This window comes from Myripristis murdjan, chromosome 3, assembly GCF_902150065.1.
Source record: "Myripristis murdjan chromosome 3, fMyrMur1.1, whole genome shotgun sequence".
Taxonomy (NCBI): Eukaryota; Metazoa; Chordata; class Actinopteri; order Holocentriformes; family Holocentridae; genus Myripristis; species Myripristis murdjan.
Genome location: NC_043982.1, coordinates 17,248,955 through 17,268,163, shown reverse-complemented (window position 1 = coordinate 17,268,163; position 19,209 = coordinate 17,248,955). Strand labels below are relative to the sequence as shown.

The 19,209-nt window shown below is 42.2% G+C and overlaps 1 protein-coding gene across 1 annotated transcript; it reads left to right on the top strand.

Moving 5' to 3' along the window:
* The first annotated feature begins 1,553 nt into the window (after nt 1-1,553).
* Nucleotides 1,554-11,029, top strand: LOC115354016 (SHC-transforming protein 4-like). The gene is made up of 12 exons (XM_030044159.1): nt 1,554-1,618; nt 3,425-3,495; nt 5,020-5,083; nt 5,183-5,290; nt 5,419-5,472; nt 7,536-7,587; nt 7,841-7,967; nt 8,336-8,522; nt 8,889-8,961; nt 9,121-9,223; nt 10,601-10,748; nt 10,853-11,029. The coding sequence occupies exons 1-12, from the start codon at nt 1,577-1,579 to the stop codon at nt 10,979-10,981; spliced, it is 1,158 nt and encodes a 385-aa protein (XP_029900019.1). The 5' UTR covers nt 1,554-1,576; the 3' UTR covers nt 10,982-11,029.
* The last annotated feature ends 8,180 nt before the right edge of the window (nt 11,030-19,209 follow it).

The window sequence follows — 19,209 nt, the reverse complement described above, 5'->3', positions numbered from 1 at the left end:
AGCCTATTATAAAAGCATTTGGGATGAGCAAAGCCAAATAACAGGTTAAAACCGTCTACCTGAACAGCATCTCTAAGGTACTGGGAAAGCAATTGATGTTCAAAGAGAGGAAGAGAGCACTCATGTACTGTATTAGCGCTGCCTCAGTGTGTAAGTATGAGTGTGTGCAGCATGACTCACCCTGCCTGCCTCTGATTGGGTGGTAGTTTATGGGGGAGGGGGGAGAGAGCCTGAGGGGCTGTCTGTCAATCTCTCCACCACTCCATTCACACATTGATCTGCATGCACAATCATAGAGAGAGAAAGGGAGGGGGGAGTAAGAGGGCTTCTCATTCATAAAAAAAAGGAGAAAGTTCATTCATGAAAGCTGCACAAGTCTGCTCTGCCTCAGAAATAAAGAGAGGGGAGGATACTTAGCGGGGTGTGCAGGAGAGTGAGGGAGAGGCAGAAACCTGACTGACAAACAGAATGAGAAAGTGTATGGGTCAGTAGGACGGGACTTCACACAGCTTGACCATACCGGAGCAGATTGGGCTTTAGACTGCACAGGACATCACCCATCCCACACAGGTGAGTTAGATTACCACCAACCATATTGTTCTGTCTAAAAATCTCTCCAGGACGCAATACATGTAATGCTAAAACAGAGATAATTTCTCAGGGAGATCACTTCAGTAACTGGACTACAAACAGGAACTTTGTGTGTTTCATGCATATTTCCTTTCTTTTCCTGTCCTTTCCTCTCCTTTCATTTAATTTCATTTCCTGCTGTCTCTGCAGTTAAGAAATTGAAGTCCTCAGATACAATCTTGTGCACGGTGTGTAGTTATAATTGTTACTCAGCCTAATTCCAGATTGGTTCTCCAATATCGTCTGTATCTGTCCCAGTGCTCTCCTTTCCCAGGTCTATGAGACTATGAGAGAACAGACCCTACCCAGGTTCAAAGCACAGGCAGGACTCTTTGAAGGTGGCTCATTGCTCATTACAGCCACAAAATTCCTAAATAAACCCCCCTGCACTGCGTGCGATATTATAATGCGTCCTATATTTTTCACAGGCATGCTGCAGCGCACCAAATACAGCCGTCTGCGCAATGATTCACAGACCTCTCTGGAGGATCAACCCCAGGGAGCGCTGCCCCTAAAGGGTGAGCTTTGCTTGGGCTCTGACCTTGTCCAGCTAGATCCTCAGAGCGGCCCGGACCAAGGACCGTCCACCCTGAAAAGCTTCATCCCCCGCATAGCCAGCATCCGGCTACACAGCCCTGTGTCACTGTTGGGCCAGAGGGGACAGGCGACCAGACTTGGGGACAGAACCACAGATGGACACATTGACAGGTCCTTGACCAGAGCTGATTGGGCCTCGGGACACAATCAGAGACTTTGTAGTCAAACTTCCCTTCCTGTACCCCTGAGCACCAGCCACAAGCAAAGAGACACAGCACTGCACCGCACCAAGAGACCCATCACTCTGCATAGGATGGCCAGCCTTCCCTGGACCCCTGGATGTCCTCTGTGTTCACACCGAGGCGGTCCATCCTGTCTGAAGGCTTCCTCTGCAGCAGAAGATAGTGCTATGGTTGTGCTGGAGAACAGAGTGGTTCACCATCACATCAAGGTGGGTGTCACCACATGTGCATATGGCGCTTATGCACACTTTGCTGGACCCAAACACAAGTCTGACTGGTTGTTTAGTGAGTGGCACATAAGCATATGTGGAGCTGAGTTACTTGATTTGGATGTTCCTGACTTTGAGAAGCTCAAGGAGGTCTCAGTGCTTGTCTGCACACCATAATTCTTCAGAGATTGAGATCCCTCACTTAAATACACATTTTGTACACAGCTTTTATTTAGCATCCCAGAACAAGAAGGTTGATTTGAAACACATACAGATGCATGTGGACAAAGATAAGGGTGTACCAAACTCATACACTGAACTCTCTCCCTCACACACACACACACACACACACACACACACAAAGAGAGAGAGGGAGAGAGACGGACTTACACTGTCCTCTCTCAAGACCACCACATCCACTTTCCCATATTCACCCCCTCCCTCTCAGATGGAGCTTCCTGTGTAGGCAGTAGTGACTCATCCTGGCTCTGTGCTCCTCTCTAGATCCGCTCCGGTTGTGTGTGTGTGTGTGTGTGTGTGTGTGTGTGTGTGTGTGTGTGTGTGTGTGTGTGTGTGTGTGTGTGTGTGTGTGTGTTTGTGCACGTATCCGGTATCAGTAGAGCCCATGCTGTCTGGAACCGGAGGTTTGTCTGTACGGGTGATTAGGAGCAGGGTCTGTGAGCTGACCACTGATGGAAATGACAACGGATTGACTTACTGCCCTCTATAAACAACACACACACACACACACACACCCTCACGCATGCACACACACACACACACACTTACTGATTTGAATATGGGCCCTATCAGCAGACTTACTCATCCTACCTCCAGCCTATAGGAGCTGCCCTCATGAGGCTTGTGGCCAATAGGATTAGACCTGCAACGAGTGTATCCTGGTGCGCTGCATAAATTAGCAGGAGTGTGCAAATACGGTCCACACCCCTCCCCGTTCACATGTTTCCCTTGAAAATGCATACACATGTCCAGTCAGCACACACTGCACATTAAAGAGAAGCATATGGATATTATGGATATTATTTTGTCTCTGAGAAAGTGTAATCAGTAGGGCTGGGTAAAATAGACAAAATCAAATACCACTTGATTTTTGACTGAATACCTTGATATTGATATTGTGATAATATTGAAAGAATGATTACTGGTGCTTTCATAAAATATTCTTGAAAAACACTCATTAGTAACGTGGATATAATGGCCAAGCATGTAGGGACAAATAATACAACTGCTAGAGCAGTGTCATGAATTCAGAAAATTGTATCTCTTTACTGTAATGCAGCTTTTAAAACCGGGAAAAGACAACACTTATTCTCTATCACAATTAGGGTTAGACAGATTTATCAATTTACCAATATATCGGGCTGATATCTGCCTTTTGGTTTTTGTTTTTGAATGTTGGATATCAAGATATATCCATGTCTTACCTCGCCAATATGATATACTGCTCGACAATATCTCTCTCAAATTTATATTTTACATTGGTGATATTCTCTTTGTTCATTTTCTCTATTCAAAGAGATTACTCAAGTAGCCTAACAGTTTTCTACTTTTGTGAGGTAGTTTTCAAATGTAAGGATAATAATTATTTATTATAACTGGCAGCTTCAGTTAAAAAAAAAAAAAAAAATGGAGTTAGTGTTGGTCTTAAAAAGTCTACATCGAATGAACCTTGTTCACAATATTACAGTATTCAAAACCTCAGATGATACCTAGTCTTATATCATGATGTTGTTGTAATATCAGTGTTGCCCAGGTCTAGTAATCCGTCCTGTGTTGTCTCCTCAGTACATGGGTAGTGTCGAGGTGACCCAGTCCATGAGAGCCCTGGACTTTGACACAAGAATGCAAGTCACACGGTAAGAGTGCCCCCCTCACACACACACACACACACACACACACATGCACACACACACACAGATACACACACATTCCCATTGCTTCTGTATGCATTAGTCCACAAGCTGCAGAATATGAAACACAATCCTAATTATGATGCAGCTAAGCCTGAGTGATGCTGATGCTTGTACATGCAAGGAGGTAAATACTTCACTATATCCTGAATTCGCGGAACACTAAACTTTTATTTTTCCAACCAAGTCATGTGACTGATTCGCAGATAATTCAAAAGGGGAAATCAAGTTAAATGTGTAGTATTTCATAAATCGGGGCTTTCTCTTCATGTTTTGATGTTGACATCCTAGAGCTGGATGCCAAAACCCAGATTTTACAAAGCGACCTCTGTCCACCACAACACTGCTGAATGATGGGGTAGAAGATCCAATTAAGTGATTTTCCTCATAATGATCGACAAACTCCTCTGGAGAGGGAGAGAGAGAGAGAGAGAGAGAGAGAGAGAGAGAGAGAGAGAGCGAGAGAGAGAGAGAGAGAGAGAGAGAGAGAGAGAGAGAGAGAGGCGGGGGTGGGGGGTGGGGGGGACCTGACTCCATCATTATGCAATTTGTTTTCAAGGAAGGAAAAAATACTTGCTTCCTGAAGTGTGAGATAATGTTACTTTTGTTTGTGTGTGTGTGTGTGTGTGTATGTGTGTGTGTGTGTGTGTGTGTGTGTGTGAGAGAGAGGGAGAGAGAGAGAGAGAGAGAGAGAGAGAGAGAGAGAGAGAGAGAGAGAGTTCTGACCATGAGACCCCCCTGACCTGAGCCTCATTGTTCTGTGGACAAACCATGGCAAAATATCCTATTACTGTTACTATCATAACTGTAATATTAAATAATATTACTGGCACTAGATACATAACTGTGTGGCAGTTTTTGATCAGTGGTACATTTTATTTTATTTTAGTTTAGTTTATTCTAAATTATGTATTTATTTATTTATTAGAATTTGTAGCGAGTGTTTAGCAGTATCAACTTCAGCACATTATTTGGCCACTTAGTGTGTCCATCACTATTTCACTATTCCACTATTTCACCTGGTTAAAGTGTGAGCCTCAGTGTCGATGAGCTCACCTCTTGCTCTGCTACCAAAGTCAAAGTGGAAACTCTTCTTGATCGAGTTATTTCAGTTTGGCTTGAGGTTTAAAGGGCAGTCTCACGGCAGCTAATTACAAAAACAAACCGAGTAATGCTACATAACATGGTACTATTGCTGCTCATGTGATGACAGATTCCCTTCCTTTGACTTTGCTGAGCTCGTTTGTAATGAAGGTTCCTAGCTAATATTCTCACATGTGAGTCACATGTGAACAGAGGCTACCGGATCACTGTGTTTGCTCTGTGTGTGGGTGATTGTGTGCATTTGTGTGGATGAGTGTCTGTTTGTGTATAACCTGCTTGTCTGTGTGTGTGTGTGTGTGTGTGTGTGTGTGTGTGTGTGTGTGTGTGTGCATACTTGTGTTTGCTGTATGCCTGAATGATGCACAGGGAGGCAATCAGCAGGCTGTGTAACAGGTCATCAGGAATCAAGACAGCAGTAAAAAATAAAAGGGTAAGACATACACACACACACACTCAAGACACACAAGACCGACACAACTAAAATGACAACTAACTAAAAATGATTTTTGTCAACTGTATTCTATGCAAGGCCCCGCCTGCTGTTCTGGGTCAGACCCACCTGCAGTTTTCTGGCAGCAGGGTCATACTCACAGTTTCCTCCGACAGTGTCACCCTGACCTCAGTCCGCTCCTTACAGGTGACACATCCGTCTCACACACACGTCTCCACTGATCTGTCGCATGAGTGAGATACTCACACACTGACTGAAAAACTTTGCCTCTCTCTCTCTCTCTCTCTCTCTCTCTCTTACTCTTCTCCCCTCAGACGATCGCCCACCACCCCATGCAGTCCATTTCATTTGCGTCAGGAGGCGACCCGGTGTGTTCCTTGAGCCGTACATATGTACCAAACACATTCACAGGCAAATAGGCAGGCAGAGAAACACACACACACACACACACACACACACACACACACACACACACACACACACACACATGTATATATATATAATTTGAAATTTGATTTAGGCTGATTACCACTTGGTTGGCTGCCACTTCTGGAGGGTTGAGTCATTTCCCACCTCTCACCACAACACTTCCTCCTTCTATACTTTGAATCAGTGATGCATGGGTCAGCTCTGCAGTCCACCACTCCCAGCGGCATTTCCTGTCTACTGCATAATGATCAACTCACAAAAACCCACAAAAAAGAAGAGAATTTTAACTGACTCTTTCAACCCAAAGCTGATTAGCCCTCCAGCTTTATCGCAAACATCTAATAATGGATTTGTTGTAAGCAGCTACAAAACATAAAATCATTTCCTGTAACTTGTCACAAGCATCCAAGCCAGTATATTCTGCTTCCATGAGCTTTTACACCGCACAAATTCAGTTTCAAACACAATACTCATATGTGCTTTATTTCCTATCCCCTCCCATTCCCACAGTTTTCCCGCTGATAGAATACAGCCTGCAAAGTGGTCTATCTTAACAAATCATTTAATAACATATTCAGTTTTCAAGCCTTGGTTCTCTCAAGTGAAAAAAATCAGACAGTGGGAAGAGATAATCCTAATCCTATCCTCAGTTGCACCTGTTTCAGGATATTTGTGGGAACGAGTATAAATATGTTAAGCAAGGCAGTATAAGGCTGGAGATGGAGATGGAGATTTTTTTTCGTCAGTTTTGGCTATTCATACTGAATTACATTTTTCTATAGGCGACAATAAATAGAAGAGAAAAAGACTGAATTAAAATGCTGGACACAAACTGTAAGATCATGCTACTATAGGCAACACAATGCAGAGACTGGCATTAACAGGCAAGTGTAGTTTCCCTCTTGGAGTGCAACATTGGTGAAGCTACAGGAGGGAATGTCAGCATTGCCTCTTAATTGATGCGATCTTCATTCATCTAATTAATTTAATCTTCGTTTAGAACTCAGTTGGCATGGACACATGGAGGATATAGAGGAAATTACCATCAATCTGCGACTGAGGCCTTACTGCTGACTCTACTCTTAAATTAGTATCCTGGAGCCATTGATCCAATTGATACATGTGTGTTGCAGCCTTTACACAAGCTGGGTGATGACTATCTAGGAACTTCTATTGTGTATGTATGTCATGAAACTGTCCTCAATCAAATTACATACCACAACCCAACTCGATCTACTGGCAATTAGTCAACTTGCACATGATTACTTTGACAACAACATTACCAGTTTATTCACATTCACATACACAGAAAGAAAACAATATGATCAATATATGTGCTTGGTGTTATTCTTAAAGAATGAATGAATGTAATAATATAATTTGACTTTGACTGTTAAAGGAATACTCCAACGTTTGGGTAAAATCCGTTTGGGTAAAATCCTTTCCTATTTCTGACTTCCTCAGACTGAGACAAGATGTTTGATACCATTTTCTCCTCTGTACGTCCAGTGGTTCACTTCCTATGGGTAGCATTATGTGTTAGCTTAGCATAAAGACTTGAAGTCTATGGCAGCCATTAGCCTAGCTCTCTCAAAGTGAAAAAATAAACCTTACAGAAACTCCAATGCTGTCTTATTTACACTGTGTATCACTGGACGTACAGAAGTGAAAAAGGTATCGAACATCTCGTCTCAGTCTGGGTAAGTCGGAAAAGGGGATTTTGCCCAAAATGTTGGAATATTCCTGATTCATTCTAGTTCTTGCAATGTAAAACTACAACATATAGAATGCTTTGCTTGTTGTCTTATTCTGATAAACATAAAAGAGAATATATTGTACGTACCTATGCATGACATGTCAGGCAGATGCTGTGGCAACACTGTTTCATTAACTTGAACACTGAAATTTTAAATTGACCCCCCACACCCGCTCCTCTGCACAGGCACACAACGCAGCATGAATTTAATCATGCTGCTTTCTTTATTCTCCAAATCTTTTGCAGGACATGGCAGATTACATTGCTTATGTTGCCAAGGACCCTGTCAACCAGAGAGGTAGGGGATAATTTGATAGTTTTGCGCCCCTCCCAATCTGTTTTGCTGCGTAACAAAAATTTGATCTCTAAATTGAATAAAAGAAAAACGAACATTTTGTTTATCACAAGCAGAGGTTTGTTATTACCGAATCTGAATCTTTTGCAGGACATGGCAGATCATAGTGCAATCGCAGTGTAGCTGCTCGACCTTTTTACTCTTATGAACAAAATTTGTTTCTCTCTTTCGGTCCCTCTCTCTGTGTCTCCTGCAGCGTGCCACATCCTGGAGTGTGCCCCAGGTCAGGCTGGTGAGGTCATCAACAGCATCGGTCAGGCCTTTGAGACTCGTTTCCGACAGCTTCTTGGACACGTCCCCCCTGTCCTCCCTGCCTTACCCAGGTCGGCCTTCTGTTAACTGGAGTGGCAGGAGTAGTTTTGGGGGTAGACAGAGGAATTAGTTTGGCCTTTGAGCCTAGAGGGTGTCCTAGCCCCTCAAAGTTGAAGCAAAACCTATATACTTGGACTATCTGATGATTTTTGATGATTATTTGTCTATGTGTGTGTGTCCTAAGGCCCCTGAACACTTTGTAAAGTAATTCAGTGGAGTCCATGATTTTTATTAGAGCGATGGACCTAGTGTCTGTGTTTTTGTGTGTATCTGTGCATGTGTGTGTGTGTACAGTACTGCATGTGTGCATGTGCCTGATGCAGGTAATCTACAGCTCCTACCTCGGTAATCTGAATGTCTGGTAATGGACTGCGTGCAGGTCAGTGCCGAGGATCAGCAGGAGCCTAGAGGAGAACGCAAAGGACCATAAAGCCACAGAGGAAGGTGGACACAATGACTTCCGTGACTACTACAATGAGGTCCCGGGAAAAACGCCACCTCTTGGTGGGATAGAGGACATGCGGATCACACAGGATACAAATGAACAGAATGCTGGGATACAAAAGGTTTGAGAAAAATCATCTATTAGTGCTGAACATTTGGAAACTTTTGTGATGTTTTGTGTGGTAATTCAGTGGTGTGCCAGGGGTTCTGTGTGAAAAGGATTTTAAAAATAAATTAATGTCTTATTCTTCATCACTATCATCAACACACAGGTGTGCAAAAAAGCATATGTCCATATGCACATGTTAGCATGCAGACAGGCTCACATTTACACACACACAAATAGATCAAATAACGTGCATGCACAGTGACACACAAACACGCGCACACACACACACACGCACACACACACACACACACACACACACACACTCTCTCTCACTGAGACCCGTCTTGTGTGTATGACTCATCTGTTGTTGTTGTTGCAGAACTGCTCCTCAGAGCCTGTTTCACTGTATGAAAACTGCTCCATCACAGAAGAGGCTCCAGCTCCACCTGCAGGTAAAAGTCATCAATACACTGCCAGCCCAGTCTTAAGGATGAGTCTACGCCTAAGTGTGAGTGTGTGCGTGTGTGTGTGTGTGTGCCTGAGAGAGAGATGTGTGTATCTACAGTGTGTGTGCCCTTCGTCCTCTATCACACTGTATCTTTCTTTATCAGAGAGAGTGCAATCTGAGATCAGTGCTGAACGCTGCAACTCCCAGTCTCTGTCTGCGAAACTGATCCGGGATCTGATCAAGGAGGAAGACTGGTTCCACGGCCGGTAGGTCATCATGATCACTGTAATATTTCTGCCAATCAGTGACAACCATGTCTGTCTGTCAGCCTCAGTGTTCCTACATTGTGAATTTCTTTACCTTCTTCTGCCTCCAACCCTCGACACATCAGTGGTAGAAAAACTAATTAAAGGACCACTCCAGTGATTTTGAATGTTTGGCCCATTTACTAGAATTTATCCACATTTTACATTGCAACAAACCATTTCGCAAATCATGCAGGGGTACAAAAGATTTCACAACATGTAATCAAAATCCTTTGATTTTCAAATTTGATTTTTTTTGGTTGAAACACCCAACTTATAATGTACTGCTTCTGTGGCTAATAAAGCCATCACCATTCATGAACCACGGGACTGGTAATTCACTTTTTCCCAGCAGAGAGATCGTTTACAAGAGCAATCATTAGCGCAGAAAGTGAATTCTCTCGGTAGCTCCTCATCGTTGAATTTGCAGACCAACATTAATTCCTCCTGTCAGTAGTATTCAAAGCACAAAGTACTCTAGAGGTATTGTGGTTTAAGTGTGTTTGCTATCTCCTGCAATCAGGTATGTCCAAGGTCAGAGGGGAGCGGTACATGTCTGTAATTTCAAAATGTAGGAAAATAGATGAGTTTACCACACAATTTTTATTTCCCCTTCAATCAAAAACGATAAAATTTCAACAGTCAACAGTTACATTCCCAAAATAGTCCAGGGTATGTGAGGAGGAACAACAGACATAGAGAAAACTATAAACCAAATACCAATCAGGCATTTTACCAGCACTGTTCCTTCCAAAGGGAGTCAAACTATCGATTCGGGGACACAACAACTCGAGCTGTCACACAGACAGTGGCTCTCACAACAGCACACGCAGTGAGCTGGCGCTGTCTGCATCCTCCTCCAGGTCCTCAGTGTCCAGGTAGTCACAGGTGTGGATGACCAGTCACTGAGAACAGAGAGAAACACACAACCAGCACTTATGGCCATAACCTCATCATCATATTCTCAATATCTCCATGGCGTTGCTGCTTTTTGTCTTCTAGATGAGGTTTACTGACCAACACAGCTCATGAATTTGATGCTGTTCAATCAATGGAAAATGCTCAGATCCTGCTGTTGTCAGAGTGTATATTTTGCAGATATTAGGCTAAACATGCAAAATAACTGGTATGGTCCTTTAAATCCTTTACTTAAATAAAAGTAGCAATGTCATAACAGCAAAACCTTTATGTTGTAATGTTGTAATTACAAATTTATAGTGTGTTTTGCATGGAAAGCATTATTCTGCAGAGAAATTAATTGCTGTAGCCGTCAGGTGAATGTAGTGCAGTAAAAAGGACAATATTTCCCCCTGAGATGCTCTTTCTCCTCCCTCCTAGATTAGGGCGAGAACAGGCCGAGTCTCTTCTGTCCTGCAGCGGGGATTTCCTGGTCAGGGAGAGCAGCTCTGCCTCTGGCCAGTATGTACTCACCGGCATGGAGGGAGCAACCGTGAGGCACCTGCTCCTGGTTGATCCACATGGACAGGTACAGGTGTGCTGTTTGTGGTCCTCTACTCATGCAGGAGCAGCAGAAGGGCTCCTGTCCACCCCAAGCTGTTTGTGCTAATGGTTTGGTTTGTGTGTGATCAGGTGCGGACCCGTGACCAGGTGTTCCTGAGCGTCGGTCACCTGGTGCGCTTCCACATGGAGAGCCAGATGCCCATCGTATCTGGGAGCAGCGAGCTGTGTCTGAGACAGCCCATCCTTCTGAGACACTGACTCTAACACACACACACACACACACACACATACACACACTTACAGATTAATACAAGTATAGCCTGTAGGCTGACGTTAACCTCCAGCAGTGGGCATCAACATGTTGGTGTGGAGGTACAATTTGCCCAAGTAACAAATTTCCAAAAAATCCAAAATATTAAAAGGCTTATAAAGAAGTGGGCCACCAGGTTCCAGTGAAGTGCTGACCTGGCCTGCTTTAAGTTGGTGGGACAAAATATCATTATTTGCTTGTTAAAGTAATTATAATACAATGAATGTAATAATCTGATTTGACTTTGACTCTGTTAAAGGAATGCTCCAATGTTTTGGCCAAAATGCCCTTTAGAATAAAAACAAGAGAGAGGATAGTCGTTTCAGGAGAAGTTAGATGGTGGGACTGTAATCACTGAACACTGAATCACTGAACTTCCGTCTATCGCAGCGAAGACATAGGAAGATCTGGCACAAATTATCTTTTTTTTTTTTTAAATTCTCAGACATGTATTACAAATGCATGTGATGCAGTGTGTAAATAAGACAGCTTTGGAGTTGCTGTAAGGTTTATTTTGTCACTGTGATGTAGCTAGGCTAATGACTCCCATAGACTTCAAGTCTTTATGCTAAGCTAACACAAAATGCTACCTATAGGAACCAAACCTCTGTGCGTCACAGAGGAGAAAATGGTATTGAACATCTTGTCTCAGTCTGGGTATGTCGGGAAAAGGGTATTTTGCCCAAAATGTTGGAGTTTTCTTTTAACATTTGACCAAAATCTCAAGTCACACTTGAGTTCAGTCCATTATGTACCTTGTTATATTGAGAGCCATTGGCCTGAAATACGTCCTCTCTGTCTCTCAGGCTTTATTTGCTGGGGTTTACTCAAAGTCTAAGCACAATTACTGGAATGAGGGAAGAAATAATGGAGGTGATGGCAGACTTTCAGAATGGTTTTTGTCCTGTGTAAATTTAAGATGGCCACTCTTTTAATTGGTTATTTTCTTGTATCATAATTCACTATGCTCAGTTTTTCAATATAACTTTTCTCGTCTTTGTTACGATCCGAATCTCTCATCTGAATGCTCTCTGTAACCAGAATCCACATACTGAACTGTTTATTTATTCTCTCTTAGGTGCTAGGCAGTTTGTTCTCTGATAAGCTCTCAAATATGCAAATCGCAACGTTTTGTTCCTAATAAAAAAATACGAATGAAATACATCTTTAGTAAGTCTTTCACTAGAGAAACACATAACATCAAATACCGACTGTCATTCAAAAGTGTTGTGACATCTTCTAACGTCACAACATGTCACAACATGTGACAACATGTCTCATCATATCACATCACTCAGTGCCAATGATACTGGAAATAATAATCTCTCTGACATATAAGGAAAGATCAGAAATTTAAATTTTCTACAAGAATGAGTCATGATTAAGATATGTAACCACTGACTGCTCACTCTCTTCTTCTGTTTCTGTTTGCATAACTGTCAGCAATCAACATCACAGAATATGTACAAAAATGGAAGTGAAAACTCATGGTACACTATTAGCAGCTCACCCAAGCATCAAATATGACACTGAGAAGTCAAGTCTAACATGGCTAAAGGCAAAAAGAAAAATGAATACTTTCCTGGAGGTAAAAGCCACATTTCTTTCTACACACTACCTCAGCACCCATTACACACTGCAGTCACCTGAGCCTTTTATCCATACAGCATTTACTGTTTCAGTTCCGCTGTTTAAAAATGAGTCTCGTCAATCTACATGATGTAGACTGTAAGACTGACCTTGTGTGCCCAAGGCCTGGAGAAACCTTGACCACCTCTGAAATCTTTAAGGCTGACCCACTTGCCACATCTAGCTATACTCAAGATATTTGCATCATTCTTAACATTTAAAGGTGAACAGCTTCTGTATGAACCAACTTCAGGCAAGTTGCAACTGACTGAGGTGAGAGGCATTGCAGCAAGGACCAAAGCAGTGGAAGAACGTCTAGCCTTTCAGCTGATGTCCATTCACTGATTAAAGTTGACCAACACTCTCCTTCTCTACTGAAGTTTCATCTCCACTAATCCCTGGATCACGCATGCACTCATTAACCCAGTTAGCCCTGGGTTAAGGATTCACACTTGAAAATCAAAGCCTAGGGTTATGTCTTCACAACACTTGGAGCACAGTTTTGTTTTCCATTGTACTCAATTGCTTTTGCTCAATCAATCAAGTTTATTTCTAACATGAAGTCATATAAGCTGCAATCACAGTGAAATGTCATCCCGCCAGTTCCTTCAGTGTGTGCATTTGAGTTTAAATTGAATAGGAACAGTAATGGTAATGAATATATGTACTGTATCTGATTGTAGGAGGGTCAGTCTTTGGCAGAGGTCTCATTTAGGATCCCAGTGGTCTGAAGTAGAAACGCTTCCTGAGCCTCTCAGTGCTGGCCTGGTGTACCCGGTACCTTCTTCCCGACATCCTGTTGTTCTTGAAGTGCCTGGTGTAAATATCCTTTAGGCAGGGTTGCCAAATGGCGCTGTCTGGTATTCTGGTACTAAGTTGTGAGAGTGAGAGGACAGCTGGGCGAGGGCTAGGTGTAGCATGAAAAGAGCTCATCACTCACTGATTTGAATGTTCACAATTCTTTTAGTAATTTCAGCTTTCAGGCTTCAGCCACAGTGAAACATTTGTGCACAGTGCTCAAGTAAGCGTGGCACACTCTGTGGGCCTACTGACTTGTTACCATAGCAAACAACATTTTATCCGGTACCAGCCAAGTGACCACAGCACACGCAGCAAGTGCCCTTACTGTACTTTACTGAGTAGCGCAAGTACATACTGACTCTTAAGAAGTTGCACTTAAATTACAAAAATAGCACTTAAAACAGTATCAGTGTGACCAGAAGCAATCGGATTCAAGGCAGTCTACATTTTTGTCATTACCCTTTTCTATACAGGGGACTTTGTGCTGTTCTGTGTTGTCCTCTCTGTCTGTCAGTGCGACTCAGACCAAAGTTTGCTCCTCACAGATAACATTTCATTCTTTATCATGGTGCCAATAATGACCTCTAAACTGTTAACAGTGATGTGACCGCCTGATCTTACAAGACAACATGTCTCTCTCCTTGGGGACTGATCACAACACGATTAAAACAACTCAGATCAAAATATTACAATGATGATTATAGTGGAATGAAGTGACTGCCCTATTCAGATACAGTCAGTTGTTTGCATTTTTCATCTTGGCTGCAGCTTGAAGCCCAACACAAGAAGGCAGCAGAGGAGCAGTCAGTCAAAATGCAGGGACAATAAACCTGAATTTTACAGGGGGAGAGGAGTTTGTACTCAGTGCCTGGACAAACTTTGTGTAATGTCACAGTTCAGATGGACACCTGAGAAATACCAGTCCACCTCCTGGGAAGTATATTATAGGCATAATAAGTTTTCAGCCATGTCATCTACATAGATTATAAGGAGTGAGATGGCTGCAACACAGCAGATATGACTGTGCCTGTGAAGAGAAGAAGAGTTTTTCATGAGAATTGAAAGATTTACTTCAAAAGTAACCTTAATTTTAGGGGGTGGAAGGTGGGGGTGGGGGGCGTTTATGTTGAATGAGTTTTTGAGTGTGCCCTTTTACAGTAAAAACACTGAAAGCACTACCATATTACATAAAAAGGAGTATTACACATGGTTACAGAAATAGGTCTCTGACAGAGAAAAGCTCTGCCTTCTGGAAATACATTGCCATAAATGGTTGCAAACCTTCACAACCTTCTCCTGCTGAGATAAATAAAATTTTATCAGTTTGTTATGAAAATTAAAGCTGACTTAATTTCCCTTGCTGTAATTCTGGGTGTCTTTGAATGCTCTCTGTTATTGTTGTATTGATTTTGGTTGATCACCATTATTTCATCGTTATTTCATGACTGTCCTCTCTTCTAAACACTACATGTTTGGTGATTTCCTGACATCATGAGTGTTTAACAACTGCACACACAAGTGCTGAGGAAACATGCTTGGAACTGGATTTCCAGTGATATTTTTTTTTCTTATGGTTAAAATTTTTTTGTGTGTGTCCACAAGATGGTGCTATCTTTCTTTACAAGCTGTAGCATTCACATCTGTATGCAAAAACAAGCATACTTGACAAGTCACATAGAATAAAATGGTTACTCCTTGGCTTAAGTGCTAAAATTCTGAATTTATTTTGAGCTTTTTAAATTTCTACATGATTTGAAACCTTCAAATTCTAATTTGACACAATTTGACAACATGGCTACTGTCCTCACAACCCAGTAAGGTCTAAAAGTCAGTGATACCCTGCAAACTACAATTATTTTCCTTGGTTATATTAGCCCCCATTTGAAACATGTCTGCAACAGTGAAATTCGCCAGTAGTGAACAGCTAATATGATGCTGCGACCCATTTCCCTCAGTTTTCAGTGGCCTGTCACTTGAATATTCTGGTGGAGTAAGAGATGACTGTGCACTGAAAGTATGCTGTTGACTGTTTTCGAGCTGTGGCCCTCGTCCTCCTCTGAGAGAGGCTTGGAGGCTCTCACCCACATTAATCACCCTCAGCCCAGCGTGGCTTGTCAGATTGGGTTTGAGGAACCACTGGCAGATGACAGGGAAAGAAGGAGCTCTGCTGAGGGACTGCACAAGAAAGATAAACACTGATAGAGTATCTACAGTAAACCAAACTGTAAACCTTTCAGTTCAGATAATCCCATCAGATCTAATCTATGAAACTCTCATGCCTCCTCAGTTTCCCACAATCCCCATCTTTTAGAATGTGAGAGCTTCACAGGAGTCCAGATTTAGTACAGTAAACAAGGAGTGATGGGGATGATGCTCGAAATATTACCCCTACACACTCTATCCATACAATGGATTTGATGTGGTTTAGAGGGGTTTTCAGTCTTTCTCCCTGCAGGGCTGGGTGAGTGTTCATCTGTGGAACTCAAACCGTCCAAAATGCCCATGTGCAAAACTCAGCAGCAACAGCTCTTTCTCAAAACAATGACATGGATACCTGGCATAACCCACAGCCCTCTGGGGTGACAGGTTTTGTTGGGAACTATTTCCTGCCGAAGAACACCAGGAAATTGTGTCTATCCACCTCTTATTTGGGGGCTGCTACATACAGTTTGCTGGTGTTCCTTGGCAGGTTGAAATCCACAAAGGAATACATCCAGCCCCATTGTTGGGGTGGGGGGGTGGGGGGTGGGAGCAGGAGGACATGAAAGGTTGCATTAAACTGGAAACCTCACCAAATCACATAAAAACTATCTGGAGGGATAGACTGCACTTGGGGTAAATGGGGGGGGGGAACGTTTTTATGTGTGTTTTGGGTGAATCCTTTCCTTTATATCCTCTTAAATATTCCTGTCCTGTGTTGAAACATGAAACCCATCTTGAAATCTTGAAATCATGAGTGGTGAGAATAAGTGATTTCAATCCAGTGCAGTTATTTTTCTTGCTTGCCTCCCCTCCCTCTGGATATTCTCTGAGTCACACAGACCTCGCCCAAAACAACTCACTAAGAACAACAATGACCTAGTGTGTGATGCCATTCTTTCAGACATGTGAGGCCTGCTGATGGTCATGTGTTGTCAAACCTGTGAGGTCACTGTCTGACCTCTGACCCCTCATTAAGCTCCAAGCAGCAGTTGGCGACCTGGTGTGTGTTACTGTATAGGCAGTGACGGGAGGATAACGTCAGTGTAATCAGGGCTGATTATTGACCACTTTAAAATGCAATCAGTCACTGACTAGAGACTCATGTATATGGTAAATGATTAATTGGTCGTTACTAGTTGGATTGCTTTCACAAATTGATGTATGGCATTGTTGTATCTGCAAAAATCTGTGTAGCTGACCTGATACAAATACTCATGTTTGAATAACCAAAATATCCCACTGTGCACTACATGTCATTACAGCAAATATTGCATCTATGTATTAGTTATCATGTAGCCCAGGATGTTTTGGCATCATTGCATCATTAAAAGCTGCACAGACAGTTGCAGATATAAAAGACACTGGAGAAGCCCAAATGTGCACAATAATGTTTTTTTTTTTTTTTTTTTTTAATGGTATATATGTATATATATATCATATACCTCAGGCGACATAGACATCTAAGCTTTCTCTTTTAAACCCAAAGCAGCCGTATTTTAACCTAAGCAACTGTAAACAATTTACACCTTTTAAATGGCTAGTCAGCATACATTTACTCAACAGGATACATGTGCAAAAAGAGCAGTGCCGTTCTCTTGGGGTTAAGGTGAATGTACTGTAGGCAGCTCTGGGAAATGGTCGCTTAAGTTCACTGAAGCTAAAAGAGGTCACTGTCATTATTCCACTAATTAAGGCACTTAACTATGTTTTACACCTACTAAAACTGCAGGTACAGTATGTGCTTGCTGCCAAAACGACATTTAATTGTTAATTTTAAACAACTCAGTGAGGGAAATTGAACAGCCACTGTGATTTTATATTTTGAACCGTTTGCAAGCTCATTCTGAACATTTGTTTTGTTTTATTTTGTTTCTGTTTTTCAGATTTTTATATGAGATCCTCAAGCTGGCATCCATTAGGCTGCAGACCTCAATTTGAAGTAATTTTGTCTCATAGGAACCCTGATCTGAAAAGATGTTTTCATTTGTGTCATTCATTCATTTGTAAGTTTTTAAATGTTACTTGTATCTGAACACTGACAAATAGTGGTGACATTAAAATGTTAAAATAATCACATTTTTTGTATTGTAATAATTTTTAGTGACATAAATTATAGTGAAATTATAGTATAGTAATTCCACATTTTGCTCAGGACCCTCTAGAAGACTATCAAGGACCCTAGCAGGGGCCCCGGGACCCCAGTTTGAAAACCACTAATGTAGGCCATATACTGTATGTCAGCGCAAATGAAAATCTCAAAAAGATTTATAACAGCATTAAGAATACTTATTTCCAGCATGGTCCTTGGTGGAAAACAAATTATTCATCATCGTCACTGGTAGATAACCACGGATAAAATAAAGTAATTATTCTACATTATGTAACACTATCTAAATAACTTAATTCTTTGTGAGGTCCTCTGAGGCAAAATCATCTCCGGATTAAGTGACTTCAGCTGAAATTCATTTTGTTATCCTCTTTGTAGATAAATAATAAGAACTTCTGAAAAAGAAAAGCCCTCATTGATGAAATCCATCATTGCCAATAATACATTATTGTATTATTACACAGATGTTTTCCCCGCCGACAGACCTGCTAAGACGCTGAAGGTTTTGAGTGTTCAGGGCAAACATCACTTGGTCACAAGGGTAATTATTGTAGGCTCAGCGAGAAAGTAAATGTCTGCAGCTGAAGCTACACATTTTACCTCAATCATTGTAGCCATGTGTTGTGTGTGCACGTGTCAGTGTATGTGTGTGCATTCTTTGAACTGTACAAGTGCCATCTTCTCATACAGATAATGATATAGATAGATTTTTTTTTCACTAGGAGTCCCTCTTTAGTTCAGATAGAGGATAAAAAACAGAAACTCCTTTGAATTCCTCTACCAAATTAACTTGAGTGCTGATGAGCTCGAGGGCATTAAGCATAAACACACACACACACACACACACACAAACACATACTCACAGATATGCACGTGACAAAGTGTTCCCAGACCCTGAAGCGCCTGAGAGGAACAATTAAAGTCATAAAACGAGCTCAGAGTACAAGAGCGTGAAATTGTTTCTCATTTCAATGTTATCAGAGTCACACAGAGTTCAGATCTGGGAGGAAACAAAACAAGCCTTGGCCACTGGGCCATCTTGCTGCAGTTACACTGGCATGCCAAAATCTACATGTATGTTCCTCTGGAGACAGCGGAGAGGAGGAGAGAGCAAGTCATGTGATGTTCGCAAATAAACGCAGTCGAACAAAGAGATGAAGCGGTTTTGTTCCTGGTTCTGTTTCCTGTTTCCACAAGTCAGGGACCCGTGAGGGCTTGCTTTGGAGAGAGGCGAGCTGCGAGTGTCTATTAACTGAGCCCTGTTGGCTGGAGTCAGTGCAGATCAGTATGTGTGTAAACCTCCCCCAAGTGTTTGTCTTATTCCTCGGCAGCACTATAGGCCTATTTAAGCATTTGTCTCCCTCTGGTCACAGATCCCTGCCCTCTGCCCTGGCTTGGCATGGCAGCTCATCTCTGGAGCTCGTGTGGATTGTTGGC

Bases quoted from the DNA above. Each gene is read 5' to 3' on its own strand.
- LOC115354016 (XM_030044159.1), top strand. From the start codon at position 1,577: ATGGTTGTGCTGGAGAACAGAGTGGTTCACCATCACATCAAG. The intron at 7,588-7,840 runs GTAGGGGATAAT...TGTCTCCTGCAG, and splicing joins GGACCCTGTCAACCAGAGAG to CGTGCCACATCCTGGAGTGT. The intron at 7,968-8,335 runs GTCGGCCTTCTG...GACTGCGTGCAG, and splicing joins GTCCTCCCTGCCTTACCCAG to GTCAGTGCCGAGGATCAGCA.